Here is a 19,646-nt window from a genome sequence, read left to right on the forward strand (position 1 = left end):
AGCGAGGTTCCCTCTGAGCGGGCTGGACTCCCGTCAGAAGAGGGAGTTCAAGGTAAAGAACCAGGAGGAGGAGCCAGGGGTCCTCTCCCCAGACACAAACGGCCCTGAGTTCTTCCCTGCCCCCACAATCGTCCCTGGAAGGCCCCAGGCAGAGTTCCCGGAAGTGACGTACCTGACTTCCGCCTTAGGGCGGTCCGGGGGACCGCGAGGCTGTCTTTATCACTTGGGGCGTGGATTCAGGTCGCCAGAGGGAGGAGTCCCGGGCGTGGGCTCAGCTCTGGCACCTGAGGGACGGGCCGGCTCCAGCACCCGTCAGGTGAGGACTCAGAGGGAGGGCTGGCGGTAGCTTTCGCTGCGGAGCGGGTGCCCCGACGCCCCTCCCCCGCCCCCTGTGGTCTGCCCGGAAGGACCCCCGCGGGGTCCCGGATGTGGTTGATCCCAACGTCCATCTTGGGAGCCCGAGGGCCTCGCTTTCTCTGACGGGAAGAGGGCCCCGGTGGTCGGAGGGACGTGCCGCCGGCTGGGGGGGGCCAGGTTAAGGTGAGGACCCAGAATGAGGGCTGAGGGGGAGCTCTCGCTCTCCACCCCCACCTCGCTCGTCGTCTGCCTTACAGGCCCCTGCGCAGGGCCCCAGACGGGCCGAATCCGGGCCTCCATTTTGAGAGCCTGAGGGGAAAAAAGGCTTTTGTCTGAGGGGCGTGAACTCAAGTCCTCAGAGGGAGGAGGCCCGGGCTCTGCCAGGCCTCAAGGTGAAGACCCTTATGGAGGGCCGAGGGGACCTCTTTCCGGATAAGGGGGGGGGGGCACGCAGATACCCTTCCTGGTTGTCGGCCTTGGGTGGCCCGGAGCAGGGCGCTTGGGCCGAGGCGCCTCCCCCAACCCTCTGTACTTCCTTGTGGGTGGTTTCTGGGAGATGGGTTTCTGGGCCTGCGGGCCTCGTTCTCGGGTTCGCCAACGGGAGAGGGCGCAGGCCCCGTCGAGAGTCGGTGGGGAGTCCTCGGGAAGGACTGTGGCTCTGCCCGGCCCCCCCCCCCCAACCCTAAGGAACCTCTCCAGAAGTTTCTCGTGACCCCTTCTGTCAGCCCCCGGGGACTCCGGAAGATAGCGTCAGGCGGAACCTCCTTCTGTTTCCGAACCGGGGGTCTCAGGGAGGTGAGAGCCTTGGTCAGAAGGACCCAATATCTGGTGATCGAAGAGAGGAGTTTCAGACCCTGCCAGGTACAAGGGTGAGGATCTTTAGGGCCGAGAGGATAGGGCGGGCCCCACAGAAACCTGTCTTGTCTTTCAGCCGTGAGGGGCCCCAGCCAGGGCTGTCAGATACAGATGCCCCGTCCGCCCTGCTCACCTCCTTGCCTAGTGTCTTTGGAAGATGGGGGCGTTTCCCTGAGGGCAACATTCTTAGGTCAACAAAATGTGGCTTCAGGCCCTCCCAGGAATAAAAAGGGATACCCTGAAGAGAGCTGGGGGTCACCCTCAAGCCAGAACACGGAGGGAATTGCGCGGAGACCCACACAACCCCAGGCCATCAGCCCTAGTATATACCAGGCAGGCCCGGGAGGCCGAAGCCCAGCTTCAGTCCCTTCTCGGTGGCATTAGGGAGGGGACAGCCTTGGTCTGAGAGGTGCAACCTCAAGTACAGGGGGAGGAGCCCCAGCCCTTCAGGAGTCAAGGTGAGGACTCTGATGTGGGACCGGAGGACCTTCAGCCATGGATACAGGGGTCTCCAGCCCTGTCCTGCTCCTGCCGTCAGCCCTGCGAGGCTCCAAGTAGAGCTGTAGGGCAGAAGCATCTTCCTGCAACCCCGTCACCCCCTCACTTATTTGGCCTCTCCGGGAGACAGAGCCTCGGGGTGAGGGATGCAGCCTCAGGTCTGCAGAAAGGAAGGAAAGCAGGCCCAACACGAATTGCTAATGGAAGGCTAAGGGTAATTTCCACTCCAGACAAAGAGGTCCCCACAGAAACCTGCCCCGCCCCTGGTAGCCCACGAGCATGTCAGTCTACCTGAGTCCCCCCTCGTTTCCAGCTGGCATGGCGGGGGGTGGATCTCAGGGACGTAAGGATCTTTGTCTGGAAAGGCCACTCAGGTCACCAGGGGTAGGCATCTCAGCTCCTGCTGGCCACTGAGTTAAGTACCAGGAGGGATGACGAAATTGAGCCACCATCCCAAAACATCCTGGGTCTTAACCCCTGCTGTCAGCCCTGGAAGATCTTGGGCAGGGATGGGTGGATGTGACACCTCTTCACTTGTCTCATTGGTCTCAAGGAAGTGAAGGCCTTGGTCTGACAGGACAGCCTCACACCAGCAGAGGGAGTCATGTCAGGCCATCGAGAGAGGAACCCCAGGCTCTCCCAGGAGTTAAAATGAGGACCCTGAATAAGGATTGGGGGCTCTCCCCACCTCTGGCCCTTGGATAGATAAGTCCCCTTCTCCCCCCTGCTTCTGCCTAGGGAAACCCTGGTACACAGTGTCCAGAGGTAATGCACCCTCACTGCTATTTGAAGTACCTGGTGGTCTCAAGGAGCTGGAGGCAGTTAGCAGAGGCATGAGTCTAAGGTTCTGCCAGGAGTTAATGTGAGGATGGAGGATGCGGTGGACCCCTACTCAAGAACAGATGGGGCCCGGCTGCCCCTGCCCCTGCCCCTGCCGTCAGACAAGATAGGACCCAGGGCATGGCGTCTGAATGTGGCACCCCGTTCGCTTCCTCCTCTCTTGTCTCACGGCGGTGAGGCCTTGGGTTAAGGAAGGTGACCTCAGGTCAACAGAGGGAGGAGTCCCAGACCCTGGCAGGCATCAAGGTAAGGACAGATGACCCCCTGTTCCAGAAGAGAGATCCCCAGAGTCTGTCCAGCCCTTCTCCAATCAGGAAGACAGGAGATGCCTAGAGTACTAAGGAAGGGAAGACCTGCTATGATGGCCTTTGTCGGAGCTGACACACTTGAGTCCTTCACGCTGTTCCTCTCTCCCTCAGGCCAGTTGGTTGCCGTCACCCACCTGCTGCCCGTACCTCTGCCTGCTGCCCCCAACACTGGTCATCATGTCTCACAGTGAGAGTCAGAGCCACGAGCTTGAAGTAGGCCTTAAGGCCCAAAGAGAGGCTCAGGGCCTGGTAGCTGCACAGGTTCCTGCAACTGAGAAGGAAACTGCCTCTTCTCCTCTCTCTCCTTTGATCCAGGGCGCCCCAGAGGCGGTGCCTGCTGCTGGAAACCCAGGTGTTCTCCAGCAGTCTGGGGAAGCCACTCTATCGAGCAAATCAAATGAGGGCTCCGGCCGCCCAAGACGGGATGCAGGCGCCTCCCAGGCTCCACCAGACCCGGCGATCTTGCCTGGCGATGTCCTAGACGAGATGGTAGGTAAATTGCTACAGTTTCTGAGTGGCAAGTATGTAGCAAAGAAGCCCATCACAAAGGCGGAAATGCTGAAGAGCATCAAAGAGCACAAGAACCACTTCCCCGTGATCTTCAAGAAAGCCTGTGAGTGCATGGAGGTTGTCTTTGGCCTCGAAGTGAAGGAAGTGGACCCCGTCAACCACTCCTACGTGCTTATCAAAACCCTAGACCTCACCTACGATGGGATGCTGAGTGACGACCAGGGGATGCCCAAGACCGGCCTCCTGATCCTTATCCTGGGTGTGATCTTTATGGAGGGCGACCATGCCCCTGAGGATAGGATCTGGAGGGTGCTGAGCGAGATCGGAGTATATGCTGGGAGGAAGGATTTCATCTATGGGGAACCCAGGAAGCTCATCACCGAAGATTTAGTGCAGGAAAAGTACCTGGTATACCAGCAGGTGCCCCACAGCGATCCTCCGCGATACGAACTCCTGTGGGGCCCCAGGGCCCACGCTGAAACCAGCAAGATGAAAGTCCTGAAGTTTTTTTCCAAGGTCACTGGCACTGACCCCACTTCCTTCCCGTACTGGTATGGAGAAGCTTTGCGAGACGAGAGAGAGCGAGCCCGGGCCACAGTGGCCACCACCGATGGTACTACTGTCACAGCCAGTGAAAGTTCCAGTGTCCCGTCCAGCAGCTTCTCTCGCCCTGAGTGAAGCCTGAGGAAGATCCTCCACTCTGTTTGAAGAGGGCAGTCGAAGTTCTAAACAGTGGAGGACTGAATTGCAGATTTTATCTTTTTTTTTTTTTTCGTTTTGGTATTTTTCAAATGCTCTTGCTTCTAAAAGGTTAGCTTCATGGTCTAGGTTCATGGATGACCCTGGTCACATCTTTACTGCTGTTCATTAGGCTTAAGAATAAGAATTTTGCTCTTCTGGAAAACATATTGGGAAACTTTCGATCTTATTTTCTGATCTGGAAGAAGATAGCATGGCACAGATAGTGGAATTTCCTTAGAAATACGCAAGAGTCCGGCAATAAAATCGATGGGATGGAGAAATAGAGGGGGAAATGTACAAGATGGTCATGCTAGGATTCCTGAATCCCGTTTAGTCTGCTGGCTAGTAAAATTAAAGATCTGTACCTGGATTTGTTTGGCTAAAGTGTGCATGAGAAATTAAATCTTAATAAATGAAAGCCCCTGGGTCACTGGCTCATTTATTCTTGCAAGTGTTTTACAAGTAAGAGAAAAGTCTAGAATAGAAAACTGCTCTTACCAATTCCTTGGGGATCATGGGTAAACCAGAGAGAAGTCTCCACCTGGGGCACGTATGGAAGACACACGGCACCCCTGTCCCCATGCCACTGAACGCAGTGCACAGATAAGTGTTCTGTATGCATTGTCTACAAGAGTTCCTGAGAATAGGGTGACAGTCCTTTGAAGTGGTGCGGGGGAGCTGGCGCTTTTTCCTTGGCCTGGGAAAGCCGAGGCCCCACGCCTTTGAAAGGGCATTTTAATTAGGTTATCTTGAGCGTGATGTGGTCACCTCTAAGCAAGGGCTAGACTTTCGGTGGGGGTGAAATGAGTGAAAATTGTGGTTTGGATGCAAGAGCAGCTGGGAAGGAGGAACAGTTAGTCCTTGACTCCAATTCTAGGAGCTATGAGTTGCGTTCTGTTGGGGAAGACTTCCCCATATCCAAATTAAATAATATATCCACTAACAGGGACATTTTAGTTCTATTTACAAAGCAGCATTTTGGGCTCACTTGGTGGTTTGCTCCCTGGAGCTGCTCATTCTCTGAGATGTCGTGGAAAACACACACACACACACACACACACACACACACACACAGTCAATCCCTGATGAGACCATGATAGAGTTTGGGGTCAAAATCATATAGAAATTACTGCTATTTGGGGCACCTGGGTGGGTCAGTTGGTCAAGCAACTGACTGCAGCTCAGGTCATGATCTCACGGCTCGTGAGTTCAAGCCCTGCATCGGGCTCTGTGCTGACAGCTCAGAGCCAGCTTCCGATCCTCTTGTCCCCCTCTCTCCCCCTCCCCCGCTTACGCTCTGTCAAAAATAAACATTAAAAAAAAAAAGTCACAGCTATTAAAGATCCCATAAAAGCCAAGCACCGTGCCAATATATCATTCTAGCAGGTCCTACAAGACAGGACTCATCAAGCCCACTTCACAGGTAAAGAACCTAATGCTCACAGCACTTGGCAGTTTGCCCAAGGTCACATGTCTCCTACGTGACAGGGCTGGGACTAGATGCCTGGTCTGAATTCGTCTAAACCCAGGCTGTTCTCCCTCCTCCCAGCCTGAGGCTCACTTTTCTGTCTTCTGGCTCATTTCTTTTCAATGTCTTTCAGGCAACAAAGAGAAGGTCCCTGTGTCCAAAGTAGGCCCAAAGAAGGAAGGGGATGAGAATCAAACACTGTCTGTGGACTGTCCGGGCTTTATTTCCCTACCGTCTGGCCTGCCTGCGCCCCAGAGCTCCTGGGGAGGCGACTGCCCACGTGCTGGTGTGTGTCTCAATCCCAGCACTTTCCTGCGTGACCGCACCCTTCCCCTGATCTCCCTCTGTCTGCCTCCCTGTCCAGCTCTAGAATCCTGCCTGCTGACCGCTCATCACTTTTTCTTCCTTTGGAGACCTGTGCTCCCAATGAACAGCCCCAATCTCCTGTCTTCCCCCAGACTCTCTGCAGAAGGATGTCCCGCTGGCTGGCCATCCCTCTTTCCGGAACCCTGATAGCAACAGCCCCTTAGCAGCAAAAGTGTACTTTGGAGGATGGTCAGATGCCTGAGCGCCCCTCCTGGCATCTGCAACACACTTTCAAATGAGCTGGCAAATAGAGTCTGATTTGCTCATAATCTACTGGTTCTTAGGCTATAACCCTGACGTTAAGGATGGTTCTTGAAACCACACTGATATTTGCAGGTAAGAGTCTAATAAGACATATTATTTGAAACAGGCCACTGGTGACATCAGATGAACAAGCTCACCTAGATGGTCAAACACCAAAACATCTCTCCTAGGTAGTAGATGAGGAAACACCACGGAAACCACCGTGTAAGCAAACAACTACAGGGGCTGAATTCCTAAAACCCCTGAGTCCTAGGAGGTGAACAATGGTTTCTTTGGTGGACATGTTAGCTCTGGTTTAAAAAAACAAAAGTCGGGGTGCCCGGGTCGCTCAGTCACTTGAGCGTCTGACTCTTGATTTCGGCTCAGGTCACGATCCCAGGTTCATGGGATTGAGCCTCACATCGGGCTCAGTGCTGAGTGTAGAGCCTACTTAGGATTCTCTTTCTCCCTCTGCCCCTGACCCCCACTCGCACTCACATTCATGTGCTCTCTCTCTAAAAAACAAAAACAAAACAATAGGGGTGCCTGGGTGGTTCAGTCGGTTAAGTGTCCAAATTCGGCTCAGGTCATGATCTCACGGTTTGTGAGTTTGAGCCCCATGTCGGGCTCTGTGCTGACAGCTCGGAGCCTGGAGCCTGCTTCGGATTCTGTGTCTCCCTCTCTCTCTGTGTCACTCCCCCACTCGTGCTCGCTCTCAAAAATAAACATTTAAAAAATATTAAAAAATAAAAACACAAAAAGACAATAAATAACACAGAGGGCCTTCCCTGACGTTGTACCCATATTTTCACTGCAAAGGCAGAACCCTGTCAAGTACCCTAATGCCACACAAATTATGAGGGTTTCTACTCTAATGGGAACAGGAATTACTCCCAGCCCTGTGTGATTTCCAGAGTTCTCTTTCTGTATAGCAATCTCCTCTTAGTATCCTGTCCTGCCAATTTTAGCTACCCTGGCCTTCCTGGACTCCCGGCTCCATCTGAACTCAAGGGACTGTCCAGCCCCCCCCCCCCTCCTTGCACACATGCATTATCCTCCTAGGCAAATAAACTAGGGTGCCCTAGAACTTACCTCCTTTGTTTTCCATCTTATAGAGGTCGCTGTCCTTCACGGCCCAGATGTCTAATAAACTGAAAATTGTTTCATAGTTTTCATTCGTATTTTTAGGTCTATCAGGTAGGAGTTGGGTTCCTGTTATTTCACCGTGGCTAGAAGTCCCATAGTCCAAATTTAAAATCTAAATTAGGCATGATTGATGCCCCCAAATTTCAATCTTATTCAAATTAAAAATCAGGACTCAGGGGCTGTGAGACACATTTATGTTAACAGACATACTAACCTACAGCTGGGAGAATAACAGCAAAACACTCACAGGTTATTCTCTGCTAGCAGAAGTATTAAGCGATCCCTTTATTTTCTTATGTATGGTTTCAAAAACTTCCAACACTTACGAAACACATGAATTACCTTTATAATTACAAATATAAATATTTTCGGGACGCCTGGGTGGCTCAGTCGGTTGAGCATCTGACTTCAGCTCAGGTCATGAGCTCATGGTTTGTGAGTTCGAGCCCCGCGTCAGGCTCTGTGCTGACATCTCAGAGCCTGGAGCCTGCTTCCGATTCCGTGTCTCCCTCTCTGTCCTCCGGCCCCTCCCCTCCTCGTGCACTGTCTGTCTGTCTCTCTCTCTCAAAATAAACATTACAAAAAATACAAATACAAATATTTTAAAATGTGACCTTGACTCCTGAAAATAAATGCACACATTCTCTGGACGATTTGTTCACAACAGTGATCAACCTCTTGCCGGATTGCACCCACCTCCGGCATGCCTCCTGCTTGTCCGACTAGAAAGAAAACAGAATGCAATCCATTTCATTAGCTGTGTGTAGCCCAGCGACTTTCCTCACGCTTTCAAAGACAACGCTACACAGGTAAGAATCGGTCTTCTTTTTGAAGCCCTCTCTCCAGAAAAAGTATTCACATATTTTAAATGAGGGAATTATATTTACATCTAAATCATATTCTCCGTGATTTGATTGAATCCAATATTTACAGGAGGCATAGCATACAGACAATTCTAGGAGAAGGAGTTACAATGATCACATTCATTACTAGGAGGGTTGTTTATGCCTCTTGTCAAAGCTCATAATAAATAAATCACGCTATTTTACAAATAGATTCTTCAGTCATTACCGCAATACTTCCAGTCGGGCCTGAAATGCACTTTTATTTTCCTGATTGATGCAACATTTTCACAAGAATGTTTATCCTTCCTTCCTAGACCAGCGCACCACCATCACCAGCTTCTTAACACACAGTATCTTTTACAAAGTAAATACCATGTGAAAAGTGCTGGGTCATCATTTTGATACCATTCGCTTTGATACATGTTACATGCTTTGTTTTTAGCTCCCACAGGCTCACATTCTGCACTCAACAATTCTGCCATTTTAATGATTTCATCCACACCCTACCCGAACGAAGCCATTAATGGTCATCCGTGCCATTCCATATTATTTGTGTACCCTAGGATTTTACTGGATTACCTGTTCTCCTACTTTAGAACAACTACACAGCCGCTCTCCTCAAGCGAGCATTTTCTCTTTATTTTTTCGATCATGGCACTCCTTCTGAAACCTATCAGAATCCCAGAGTTTTACCCAGTGATTTGGATCCAAAGGTGTTCGTATAGATTTTAACTTGTAAAATCCGCCCGTGTTGTTTACTTCTTTGCAATGGAACCATCTCATAATACTTTTGTGGGGTTTTTTTTTCCCCCTTTTAGAATATAGGTTCTTGTTAAGTGTCCGACTTCGGGTCAGGTCATGATCTCACGGTGCATGGGTTCAAGCCCCGCCTCGGGCTCTGTGCTGACAGCTCAGAGCCTGGAGCCTGCTTCGGATTCCGTGTCTCCCTCTCTGTCTGCCTCTCTCCCACTCGCCCTCCGTGTCTCTTTCTCTCCCAAAAATAAACAAACATTAAAAAAAAATTTTTTTTTAAAAAGAATATAGGTTCACCTTCTCTAAAGAAAGATGCAAGTGAATTAATTACCAGTATCTGTCAATACCACTTTTGTCCCAACACCATGTAATACTGAGCTAGCATTTCCCCCCTGCAAAATTAAAACTGGGCCTTATTTTCCCACATTAACTTGTTGCCTTTATATGCATTTGCCGTAAATCCAAATAATTTGATGACTATAGCCCAACAATTACAAATGACTAATACGTCATTTATGATTCTAAGTGTCCTATCATTTTTGCCCTTTTTGCAAACTGCTGTAAATCTTTTTCTCTATGTGCTCAGAGTCATATACTTTAAGCTAGGTCTACAATAGACGGAATATTTGTGTCTTCCCCAAGTTCATGTGTTTGGAGGTGGGGCCTTTGGGAAGTATTTAGTTCACAAAGGTGGAGCCCTTGTGAATGGGGCTGTACCCTCTTAAGAGGCCGGAGAACCAGCTAGCTCTCTTTCTGTTGCGTTAGGATACCAAGAAGTCGGCAGTCAAGAACTTGGAGGAGAGCTCTCACCAGAACCCAGCCATGCCGGCGTCATCTCACAATTCCAGCCTTCATAACTGTGAGAAATAAAATTCTGTTGTTGATAAGCCACCCAGTTTATGGCTATATGTTATGGGAGCCTAACATATCTAAGCTAAGACAATGTCCAAAGCTTTTGGTTTATAACAGTCTTTAAAAAAGAAAAATCTTGGCTATTTCAGCTTCTCTGACCTTTAAAAAAAAAAGTTTTTGTTTCATTGATAATTATTTATCATTTTCTAATTTCAATTTCATTGATTTCTGCCTTTATATATATTGTTACTCTTCTTCTATTTGCATTAGATTTAATTTACTTTTTCTTTTTATAGTTTAAGGTGGCAGCTGATATTATTAAACTGAGTCCTATCTTCCTTTCTAATATAAGCATTTAATGACATAAATTTCCCACTTAGCACTGCTTTAGTGAAGTGCCATAAATTCCGATCTGTATTTAGGTTTTCATTCAGTTCAAAATATTTTCTAATTTCCTTCAGTTTTCCCTTTGAAGCACAGGTTAGCAAAAATGTATTATTTCATTTCCAAATATCTAGGGATCCTGCCGACAAAAATAAATAAATAAACAAACAAATAAATAAATAAATAAATATTGAGGCCTTAAACGCCAGAGTGAGGATTCTGTACCTAATGTGTTGAGCAATGGGGAGCCACTGATGGTTTTTGAGAAGTATGCGGACATGATCAGAGTTATGTTTGATAAAAAAACATTTTTGAGGGGTGCAATGGATGGGAGGCAAGAAGTAGGGAGGTAGCTAGGAGTCAGCTACTCATTCTACCCAACTATGCCAGAGGATGCACTTACAACTATTAAATTTCTGTTTCTGAAAGACCGGGTCTCTACATAGTCAGGTCACTTTGAATTTAAATCCCATTTTATTTTATTTTATTTATTTATTTATTTTTTAACATTTTTTTTAAATTTATTTTTGGGACAGAGAGAGACAGAGCATGAACGGGGGAGGGGCAGAGAGAGAGGGAGACACAGAATCGGAAACAGGCTCCAGGCTCCGAGCCATCAGCCCAGAGCCTGACGCGGGGCTCGAACTCACGGACCGCGAGATCGTGACCTGGCTGAAGTCGGACGCTTAACCGACTGCGCCACCCAGGCGCCCCTAAATCCCATTTTAAATGTACCAGCAAATTCACCAGTTAGTATCATCTGCAAACCTAATTAGCACACACTTTAACTATCTACATGAACAACTGGCCTCCCCATTATCACAGCTAAGCCAGTGAAATTGCTCAAACTGGGGTAAAATCGTTGTCAGTGGAGTAGATACTTACATTTAACATATGCATTTCAAACTATAAGTAATCGCTACTTAGCTACTTAGAACCTAAAACATCATTGTCATGAGACATAATTAGTATGAAATCAGCATCTTATAAATCTCTGCCTAATTATTCTGAATCATATACCTGAAAGCCTGGCCGCTATATATTTTCACAAGCTATCCATGCTGTTTTAAATCAAAACATTTCTTTCATCAAATCTCTTGGAGCTTACAACTACCACGGAAATAGAACAATCATCACCAACACGTGTGACTTAAAAAGTAAGCAAGACTAGTGCTGAGCTGGCCTCATAAAACAACATTACATCTAGTCAGCAAAGATTCTGCAGTTTTAAAGGCTTTTGTTACATTTTCAATACAGCTAAGCATGACGACATCCATATCACACAGGCAGGAAGTTGGAATGTTCTTTTGAATATCTATATAAGGAAATAGGGATAATCCCATCACGAATGGGCGAAAGGCAAAGCCTTTGAAGCCATGCTCTGCACTTAAAAGAACCTGGGAGGGCTTAGGGGGTGCCTGGGTGGCTCAGTTGGTTAAGCATCCGACTCTCGATTTTGGCTCAGGCCATGATCTCAAGGTTTGTGAGTTTGAGCCCTGCATCAGGCTGCTTGAGATTCCCTCTCTCCCTCTCTCTCTGCCCCTCCCCTGTTCTCTCTCAAAATAAATAAATAAACTTGAAAAAAATGTAATGAAAAAAAAATGGAAGGATCTGGTAGGGCTTTCACTTTTCCCTTACCCGGCCCGTCACGGACAGTAAGCATAAGAGAGACTCTTGAATCATGAACTGGATATACAACACTCATCCTGAAGTTACCTAGCAGCTTTCAAAGAATACTCCAAAACTTTGTCAAGGACACCCTTTCTGCCGTTCCCATCAATGCTGCTTTTATTCAGAGTGTGGCTCTTAAGGTTTCAGGGTACGGATCTCCTTCAGAATTTGATGAAAGTAAGGGAGATGGAAACTCTTGCCAAGAAAATGCTCTCATTTGTGCATAAAACTCCTGATTTTGCCTGCAATTTCAGAGATTGATAGATTCCTCCCTGTTGTGAGTTGAATTGTGGAAGTCCTGATGCCCAATACCTGTGAAGGTGACCGTCTTTGGAAAGAGGGCCTTTCTAGATGTACTCAAGACATTAGGGGTGGGCCAGAACCCAGTATGATTGGTGCCCTTACAGAAAGAGGGAAAACAATGTGAAGACACAGACACACAGGGAGAAGGCCATATGAAGACGAAGACAGATCAGAGCGATGTCCCCATAACCCAAGGGACACCAAAGATCGTAAGCTGTCACCAGAAGCCAGAATATAGGCATGGAACAGATTCCCCCTCAGAACACACGGAAGGAACCAACAATGCTGACATCTTGATTTCAGACTTCCGGCCCCCAGAATCGTGAAACAGTAAATTTCTGTTGTTTCCTGCCACGCAGTTTGTTTCTGCAGTCCTAGCAAACTAATACCCTCTCAAGTCCCATCTGTTATTAAAAATATTTTGCAGCAAGCTATGAAAGCCAGGATCCTTCCGTTTTCAGGTACTTGTTCAGCAGCCAGACCCAAGGTACCTTGAGGAGAGTATAAAGCAAATTTTGCTGCAACCTCTATGTCTAAGACTACAAAATACTGTACCTTTGAAGAACTAGTTTAATGAACTACTACAGAGTGTGCTTTGAAAACAGGATAGGCTGGTAGCAGAAATTTCACTGCAGCGTTCAGATTCTCCATCTGACTAATCTTTGCTTACTCACTGATGAATGTGTTTACCTGTCCTCCCTACGAGCATAGAGTTGAATATCAAATTTGCAGCTGACTCACTTTTTAATGGATATTCAAACGCACTCTTTTTCCAGGGCTAAGTAAAAAAATGTATTTTTAGTGAAAGAAAATGCAGGCAACGGGCAAATAAATTTGTACCGACTAAAGCGTTAGCGTGAGTTCCTTCTCAGGTTGTTAGCTGGGATTTATAGCACTCTCCCATGCCGACACATCTTCGAAATATGGAAAACATAGGAGTTTAAAGATGTGCAGGCACAGACATAGAAAATCAAACAACATGAGCCACTGCATCGTATTGTTTTGAGGTCAAAGATGCTGTTAAAAATTCATGCGATAGGATAGGTTTCACAAGGTTAAAAAGTTTAATTGTCGCCATTAAATTTATTTTAATTTTTTAATCTCTAGGGGAAAACATACTGTCCTCTCAGCTTTGAGTTTGGAGCTCTGTTTTAAGACGGGCTTTCTCCTAATTTTGTCACGTGTGCTGGCAAAAATATTCTTCATGTTGGGTTTAAGGAGAAAATATTAATAATGTCAGGAGAACCATTTATTCATCAAATATTTGTAAAGTGTCTACCACATATCAGGCACCCTTCTGGACGATGCCAATACAGAGACAAACGGTCCCTGCCCTCAGGGAGTCTCACTGATAGGAAAAGATACAAAAAAATAACAATTACAGTATGTGATGACAGGAGTCCTCTAATTCACTCAGGGTTCGAGGGAGGGAGTGTGGAGGACGGGTGCCCTACAAGAGACAGTAATTCTGCTGAATCTTAACATTAGCAAGTGCATTCCAGGGAGATGTGATAGTGGGAACAAAAACACACGTAAGACACAACGTGTTACATGGGATATACTTCTAAAAAAAATTCGTTGTTTATTTGAAATTCAAATTTAACTGGATGTCCTATATTTATCTTTTCTATACCTGGCAAGTCTCTATGTAGAGAACTGAACATATTTCTGGGTTGTTGGAATGTCAAGTGCACTTTAGAGATTATGAGAGACAGAGCTGGAAAGGTAGGCAGATGTCAGATCATGAAAAACTATGTTTCCCAAGTCAGGCAGCTTGTACTTAGGTTTTTGTTTGGCTTTATTTATTTTTATTTGAGAGAGGGGTGGGTGGAGAGAGGCAGAGGGAGAGAGAGTGAATCTTAGGATCCATGCTCAGCAAGGAGCTCAACCCTGGGATCATGACCCGAGCGGAAATCAAGATTCGGACGCCCACCCGACTGAGCTACCCAGGCACCCCTCCTTGTACTGTTTTGAGAACAGCAGTGAGCCATTGAAGAGTTTTTGGCAAAAGAGTGATACAATCAGACTTCTCTTTTAGATGGGTTGTTCTGAAAACACATGAAGCATACATTCCAGTACATAAGAGTAGAGACAGGGAAATTACTAAACAGACTAATGTTAGGTGAATCCAGGAGAGATGATGTTAGTTTAAACGAGCACAGTAGTTCGGAGAGATGGAGATAAGGGCACAGGAGAAACTTGTAGGAGTAAAATCCAGAAGTCTGAGTGGTTGACTAAATGGGGTGATTAGAGAGAGAGGGAGTCTGGGGTAACTCCAAATGTCCTATCCTAGTGACTAGATAGATGACATGGGAAGCAATGAAGAAGGGGTAAGATTTTTAGGGAAGATGCCAAATGATATTTTGGGCATATTAAGTTGGTAGTGCCAGTGGGCCAGCCAAATGGAAATGACCAAAAGGTATCAGGGGGGCATTCGATGTTGCCGATAGACATTTGGGAATCATCGGGATAGAATTAAAATGATGAAAGCCAGGGAACCAATAAAGGGCACTCATTCTTGCAGTTGACAGAATTGAAAATCTTATTGAAGGGAAATTGCCGCTCAATGTAGTTTTAACCTTCGCTCGTCAATATCCCATAAAAAGATCCAGTACAATGAATGTGGTGGAGTTGCTGTTTATCTTATTTGTGGAACCATCTCATAATTAATATACCTGAATATAAAGTGAGAGATTGCAGCTAGGAAAAGACCAACTTGTGGAAAAAGCTAACAACCAGTATTTTTGTAGAACGCATATATTATCCTCATCACAAGGGATATAACTAACCAAACAAGATCAAGATGACTTATCTGGGCCAATTGAATTTCTGGTCTTTAATCCAGTTTGCAATTTCTATATAGTAACATCAGTTGCAGCCTTAGGTAGCAAAGGAGTTTGTTCAAGCAAATGCCAATGTGTGGAATAACGTGGGTGAAATGTGGGCGTGTGTGAGGTTCATAGAAGAGCAGTTTAACCTGGAGAAAGAACATTTGTATGTTAGATCAAATGGAGTCTTTCACCGCCTATCAAGGCTCTAACGTATGTACATCAATAATAAGCATGGGGGTGCCTGGGTGGCTCAGCCGGGTGAGTGTCTGATTCTTGATTTCAGCTCAGGTCATGATCCCAGAGTTGTTGAGATCAAGCCCCATGTCGGGCTCCACGCTAAGCGTGGAGCCTGCTTAAGATTCTCTCTCTCCCCCCTCTGCCCCCTCCCCAACTTGCGCGCTCTCTCTCCTTCTCTAACATAAAAAAATATATGTAATAGTAAGCATATAGGAGAATTACTGGGAGCCTGATGTGCCAGGCATAGAACTAAATAAACATATCATCTCATATAGTTTTCATAGAAATCCTATGAACTAGATATATGGTCACTTTCATTTTATCATTGAGAAAATTGAAACTCAAAACTGTTTAACATTTACAGAGACACAATCGTTTCTAAGTCTGCACTTAAGAATTTCATATATACAGTAAAACCATGGTTTCCAAGCATAACTCATTCCAGAAACATGCTTATAATATATAATATAATATATAACATAATTTGTATATCAAAGCAAATTTCCCAATAAGAAATAATGGAAACTCAGATGATTCGTTCCACAACCCCAAAATATTCTTATCAAAATGATTACAACATTGTAATACAAAATAATAAATACAAAATATAAAGAAAACTAAACAAATTAACCTTCACTTACCTTTGAAAATCTTTGTGGCTAGTGTGAGGGAGACGAGAGAGGAGGGTTATGGTGTAGGACGACTTTCACTGTCACTCACGGAATCACTGCTATCTGTTAGCTCAATGGAATCTTTTTCTGCACGGGGGCCATTGTATATGCTCGCACGGATGTTGACTACAGTACAGTATTAATCAACTCTGGTCATAGACTGTATTTAATGTAACTGGCGATAAGGCAGCAGAGGAAAGGGTCTCTATCTGCAGGCAGCCTGAATGAATGAAGCAAAGCATTCCTGAGCTTACTCTTGTCTGGAAAAGTATAGGACCGTCCACAGGTGCCTTCAAGTGACAAAAAATACACCAGTGCCAGTTGTGGGCACCTTCCAACGTTCTAAAAACTCACTGATTTCTGCTAAACACCATGGCCAGAGACCAAGCATCCAAGCATGGGAGACGATCACCCACTTTGCCATAGGTCAATTCACCTTCCTAGATTTGAGCCATAGAATCTCAGTGTTGAAAACTATTTTAAAGTTTATGAAGCCCAGGCACCTGGGTGGCTCAGTCGGTTAAGCGTCCAACTCTTAATTGTGGCTCAGGTCACGGTCTCACCGTGGTGGGATTGAGCCCTGCATCGGGCTCCATGCTGAGCATAGAGCCTGCTTGAGATTCTCCCTCCCTCTTCCTCTGCCTCTCCTCCACTAGCACACCCGCCCCTGTGCACACTCTCTCGCTCTCTCAAAAGAAAAATGAAATAAAACAAAGTTGATCAAGTTCAACTCCCTTTCTGTGTGGGAATCCCTCTTTGACATCCTTGACATAGTTTTTTAGTCCCTGCTGAAATATCCCTGCTGAAATATCCCTTTACTCCACATCTTCACCAACACTTATTATGTCTTATCTTTTTTATTCTAGCCACTCTGACGGGAGTGAGGTGATATCTCACTGCGGTTTTGGTCTGCATTTCCCTGATGGTTGGTTATGTTAAGCACCTTTTCATGTACTTGTTGGTCACCTACAGGACTTCTTGGAACAAATGTCTACTCAGATCATTTTTTAAAATATTTTTTCTGACTCTTCCATACTTTATAATTTTTGTCTGACTCTACAGAGTGCAGCCCAATGCAAGGCTCAATCCCACGTCCCTGGGATCAGAGCCAGAGCCAAAATCAAGAGTTGGATGCTCAACCGACTGAGCCACCCAGGTGCCCCCTTTTACATGGAAAATCCTAAAGAATACACAGACACACACACAAAATATTGATGTTATTAAAAGAAATTCAGCAGAAGTTCAGGATATGAGATCAACACACAAAATTCATTTGTAATTCTACATCCCAGCAATGACCAACCTGAAAAGTAAATTAAGAAAATCCCAGGGGCACCTGGGTGGCTCAGTCGGTTGAGCGTCCGACTTCAGCACGGCCTGTGAGTTCGAGCCCCATGTCGGGCTCTGTGCTGACAGCTAGAGCCCGGAGCCTGCTTCGGACTCTATGTCTCCCTCACCTTTTGCCCCTCCCCTGCTCATGCTCTGTCTCTATCTCGAAAATAAACATTAAAAAACAATTTTAAAAAGAAAGAAAAAGAAAATCCCATTTACGATTTCATCCAAAAGAATAAAATATCTATGTGCAAATTTAACCAAAGAGGTAAACATTTTATACACTGAAAACCATAAAGTATTGCTGAAAGAAACAAAATAAATAAATGGAAACAAATGCCATGTTTATGGATTGGAGACATAATATTGTTAAGATAATATTCAAACACTACCAAAATCAATCTACAGATTTGATGTTACCCTATTAAAATTCCACATCCTTTTTTGGAGATATGGAAAGGCTGATACTAAAATTGATATAAATTTACCAGGGACCCCAAATGGCCAAACCATTTTAGAAAAAAGAACAAAGTTAAACTTAAACACTTTCCAATTTCAAACTTCCCACAAATCTGCCATGATTAAAATGGTGTGGTGCTGCATAAGGATAGACACATGGACCGATGGAATAGAATTGAGAGTCCAGAAATAAATCCAAGCATCTATGGCCAATTGATTTTCAACAGGGATCCCAAGACCGATCAATGGGAGAAAGACAGTCTCTTCAACTAATGGTTTTTACACAATTGTATATCCACATACGAAAACATAAATTTGGACCCCTATCTCACACCACATACAAAAATCAACACAAAATGGACCAACACCCTAAATGAAAGTAGTATAACTCATAGAAGAAAACACAGGTGTAAATCTTCATGACCCTGGATTTGGCAATGGATTCATCAAAAACACAAGCAACAAAAGAAAAAAAAATAGATACACTGAACTTCATCAAAATTTAAAAAGTTGTGTGCAGAGGACATGACCATGACAGGGAAAAGACAAAATACAGAATAGGAGAAACTTAATGAAAAGTACATCTCTGATTAGGATCTCGTCCAGAACATAGGAAAACTTTGACAACTCAACAATAGTAACAAAAAGCCCCAAACAACCCAATTAAAAAATGGATAAAGGACTCGAACAGCCATTTATCCTAAAAGATATCCAAATGACAAACAAGCACTTGGAAAGATGCTCAACTTCATTAGTCATTAGGGAAATGCAGATCAAATCCAGAACGACATATCACTTCACACCCACTCGGATGTCTATAATTAAAAAAAATAATAATACAAAATAACAAGTGTTGGCAAGGATGGTGAAAAATTGCTGGTGGGAATGGAAAATGGTGCAGCTACTATGGAAAACATTTTGGTGGTTCCTCAAGTTAAGCAGAGAATTACCATATGACCCAGAAATTCCACTCTGGGAATGAACACACCCAAGAGATTTGAAAACATTCAAACAAAAACTTGCACACAAATGTTCTCAGCAGCACTACTCACAACACCCAGGATGTGGAAACAGCAAGGGGCACCTGACTGGCTCAGTAGAGCACGTGACTCTCGACCTCAGGATCGTGAGTTTGAGCCCCACGTGGGGTGTAGAGATTACTTAAATAAAACTTAAAAAAAAGAATGTGGAAACAACTGAAACTTCCATCACTGGGTGAGTGAATACACAAATGTAGTATGTCCATACAATAGGATATTATTCAGCCATGAAAAGGAATGCAGTATGGATACATGCTACAATGTGGATAAACCTCAAAAAGATTATGCTAAGTGAAAGAAACCAGACACAAAGGGTCATATGTTGCACAATTCCATTTGTATGAACGATCCAGACTTGTCAAACCTATAGAGACAAACAATCAAATTGGTTTTGCCCGAGGGCTGGGAGGAGGGTTGAATAGGGAGTGACCACCTACTGGGTACAGAGCTTCCCTTTGAGGTGATAAAAATGATTTGAACTTGATATAGGTGGTGGCTGAACAGCTTATGGATGCCCTAAAGGCCACTGACACGTACACTTTAAAATGGTTAATTTTATGTTATGTGAATTTCACCGCGATAAAAAAATGAAAGCCATCTAAACGCAATCATACAGCATCTAACCTTGTGAGATGAGTTGTTTTCATTCAGCATAATTCCCTTGAGAGCAATCCAAGCCATCTGCCTTCTGTGTCTTCAGAGAAACTGATGAAAGGGCCAAAGCCAAGCACAAAGCCAGCTAGCATGTCAGGGGCATTCTCTACCCACGTTAACACTGCTCCATTCATATTGTATACATTTCCACCAGATGTGAGGCCACTTACCAGTCCTATCATCTAGTCCATGTTTCTCCCTCTTGTTTCTAAGGCCATAGTGAAATTCTTTGCTGAATTTAATGAGCATCTGTATCAGCTGTATTAGTGACTACCGCTGCTG

The 19,646-nt window shown here is 45.4% G+C and overlaps 1 protein-coding gene across 2 annotated transcripts; it reads left to right on the forward strand.

The window, feature by feature from the left end:
* The first annotated feature begins 213 nt into the window (after positions 1-213).
* LOC125932015 (putative MAGE domain-containing protein MAGEA13P) lies at positions 214-4,527 on the forward strand. Of its 2 annotated transcripts, none has more exons than XM_049644369.1 (2): positions 214-316; positions 2,970-4,527. In XM_049644369.1, exon 2 carries the CDS (start codon positions 3,036-3,038, stop codon positions 4,044-4,046), a length of 1,011 nt encoding a protein of 336 aa, XP_049500326.1. In that variant the 5' UTR covers positions 214-316; positions 2,970-3,035; the 3' UTR covers positions 4,047-4,527. The 2 variants fall into 2 exon arrangements, with proteins under 2 accessions (XP_049500326.1, XP_049500327.1); XM_049644370.1 differs by lacking the exon at positions 214-316 and adding an exon at positions 425-540.
* The last annotated feature ends 15,119 nt before the right edge of the window (positions 4,528-19,646 follow it).

Source organism: Panthera uncia, chromosome X (genome assembly GCF_023721935.1).
Source record: "Panthera uncia isolate 11264 chromosome X, Puncia_PCG_1.0, whole genome shotgun sequence".
NCBI lineage: Eukaryota > Metazoa > Chordata > Mammalia > Carnivora > Felidae > Panthera > Panthera uncia.

Coding starts and splice junctions, on each gene's coding strand:
- LOC125932015 (XM_049644369.1), top strand. CDS start 3,036: ATGTCTCACAGTGAGAGTCAGAGCCACGAGCTTGAAGTAGGCCTTAAG.